This window comes from Aplysia californica, unplaced genomic scaffold (genome assembly GCF_000002075.1).
Source record: "Aplysia californica isolate F4 #8 unplaced genomic scaffold, AplCal3.0 scaffold00209, whole genome shotgun sequence".
NCBI classification, from domain to species: Eukaryota; Metazoa; Mollusca; class Gastropoda; order Aplysiida; family Aplysiidae; genus Aplysia; species Aplysia californica.
Window position 1 is genome coordinate 352866 of NW_004797479.1, and position 1183 is coordinate 354048.

Consider the following 1183-nt stretch of genomic DNA (forward strand, 5'->3'; position numbering starts at 1 on the left):
TATATATATAGTAAGTCTACCTGTGTCAAGATGGGCGAGATGAGCAGGGCAGGGCCAAGCATAAACTGCCGGTCAATGGTCAGAGTCTTCTCGTCCTCAGGGAACCTGGTTTGGGCGGGAGGTTACATGGGAGGGGGGGTGGGGGAAGGGTAGAAGTTAGTGGGTATACAACGACAGGATGGCTACTTAAGGGACGGAAACATTGAGTGATAGATGGATGATGGACAGAAAGACGGACTAGCAGAAGGAAGGATGAATAGGTAGAGGTAGGTAAGTAGTTAGGTAGGTAGGTAGATAGGCAAGTAGGTAGGTAGGTTTGGTGGGTGGGTGGGTAGGTAGGTAGGTAGGTATGTAGGTAGATGTAGGTAAGTAGGTAGGTAGATAGGTAAATAGGTAGGTTGGTAGGTAGGTAGGTAGGCAGGTAGGTAGGTAGGTTGGTAGGTAGATAGGTAGGTGCGTGCGTGCGTGTGTGAATTTGTGCGTGTGTGTGTGTGTGTGTGTATGTGTGATTCGTGTACTCACTGGCAGAACACAGGCCTGGCCACTATGTGTCAATGTGTGTGTGCATGTATGTGTCTGTATTATGTATGTGTGTTTGTGTAAGTGTACGTATGTGTGTACATGTGTGTATATGTGTGTATATGTGAGTACATGTGTGCATATGTGTGTTTACATATGTGTGGATATATCAATATGTGTGTTTATATGTGAGTATATATGTGTGTTTATATGTGTGTGTATATGTGTGTGTATGAGTGTATACATCATGTGTTGTACTCACTCAAAGAACAGCAGCCGGGCCACAGTGTGTCAATGTGTATGTGTGTGTGTGTGTGTGTGTGTGTGTGTGTGTGTGTGTGTGTGTGTGTGTGTGTGTGTGTATGTGTATATATTAGGTGTGTGTATATGTGTGTGTATGTGTGTGTGTGTGTATGCGTGTATACATCATGTGTGTTTATGTGTTTATATGTGTGTTTATATGTTTGTGTATATGTGTGTATACTTTATGTGATGTACTCACTCAAAGAACAGCGGCCTGGCCACAGTGTCCCCCATCACGTGAGCGCGGTAGAAGAGAGTGTACATGTACGGCAGCAGCTTCTGTCGGGTCATCATTGCCGGCTTGACCAGGTCCACAAATTGCTGACCAAACGCGGCCGGATCCTGATCCTGTGGGGGGGGG

The 1183-nt window shown here is 45.8% G+C and overlaps 1 protein-coding gene across 1 annotated transcript; it reads right to left on the bottom strand.

The window, feature by feature from the left end:
- Positions 1–20: 20 nt before the first annotated feature.
- Positions 21–1164, bottom strand: LOC106011899 (lysosomal alpha-glucosidase; the record flags this gene model as incomplete). The annotated part of the gene is given in 2 exon segments (XM_013083070.2): positions 21–105; positions 1022–1164. Coding segments are annotated over 2 exon segments (228 nt in total), but the record flags the coding sequence as incomplete, so codon positions are not given.
- Between the last annotated feature and the right edge of the window lie 19 nt (positions 1165–1183).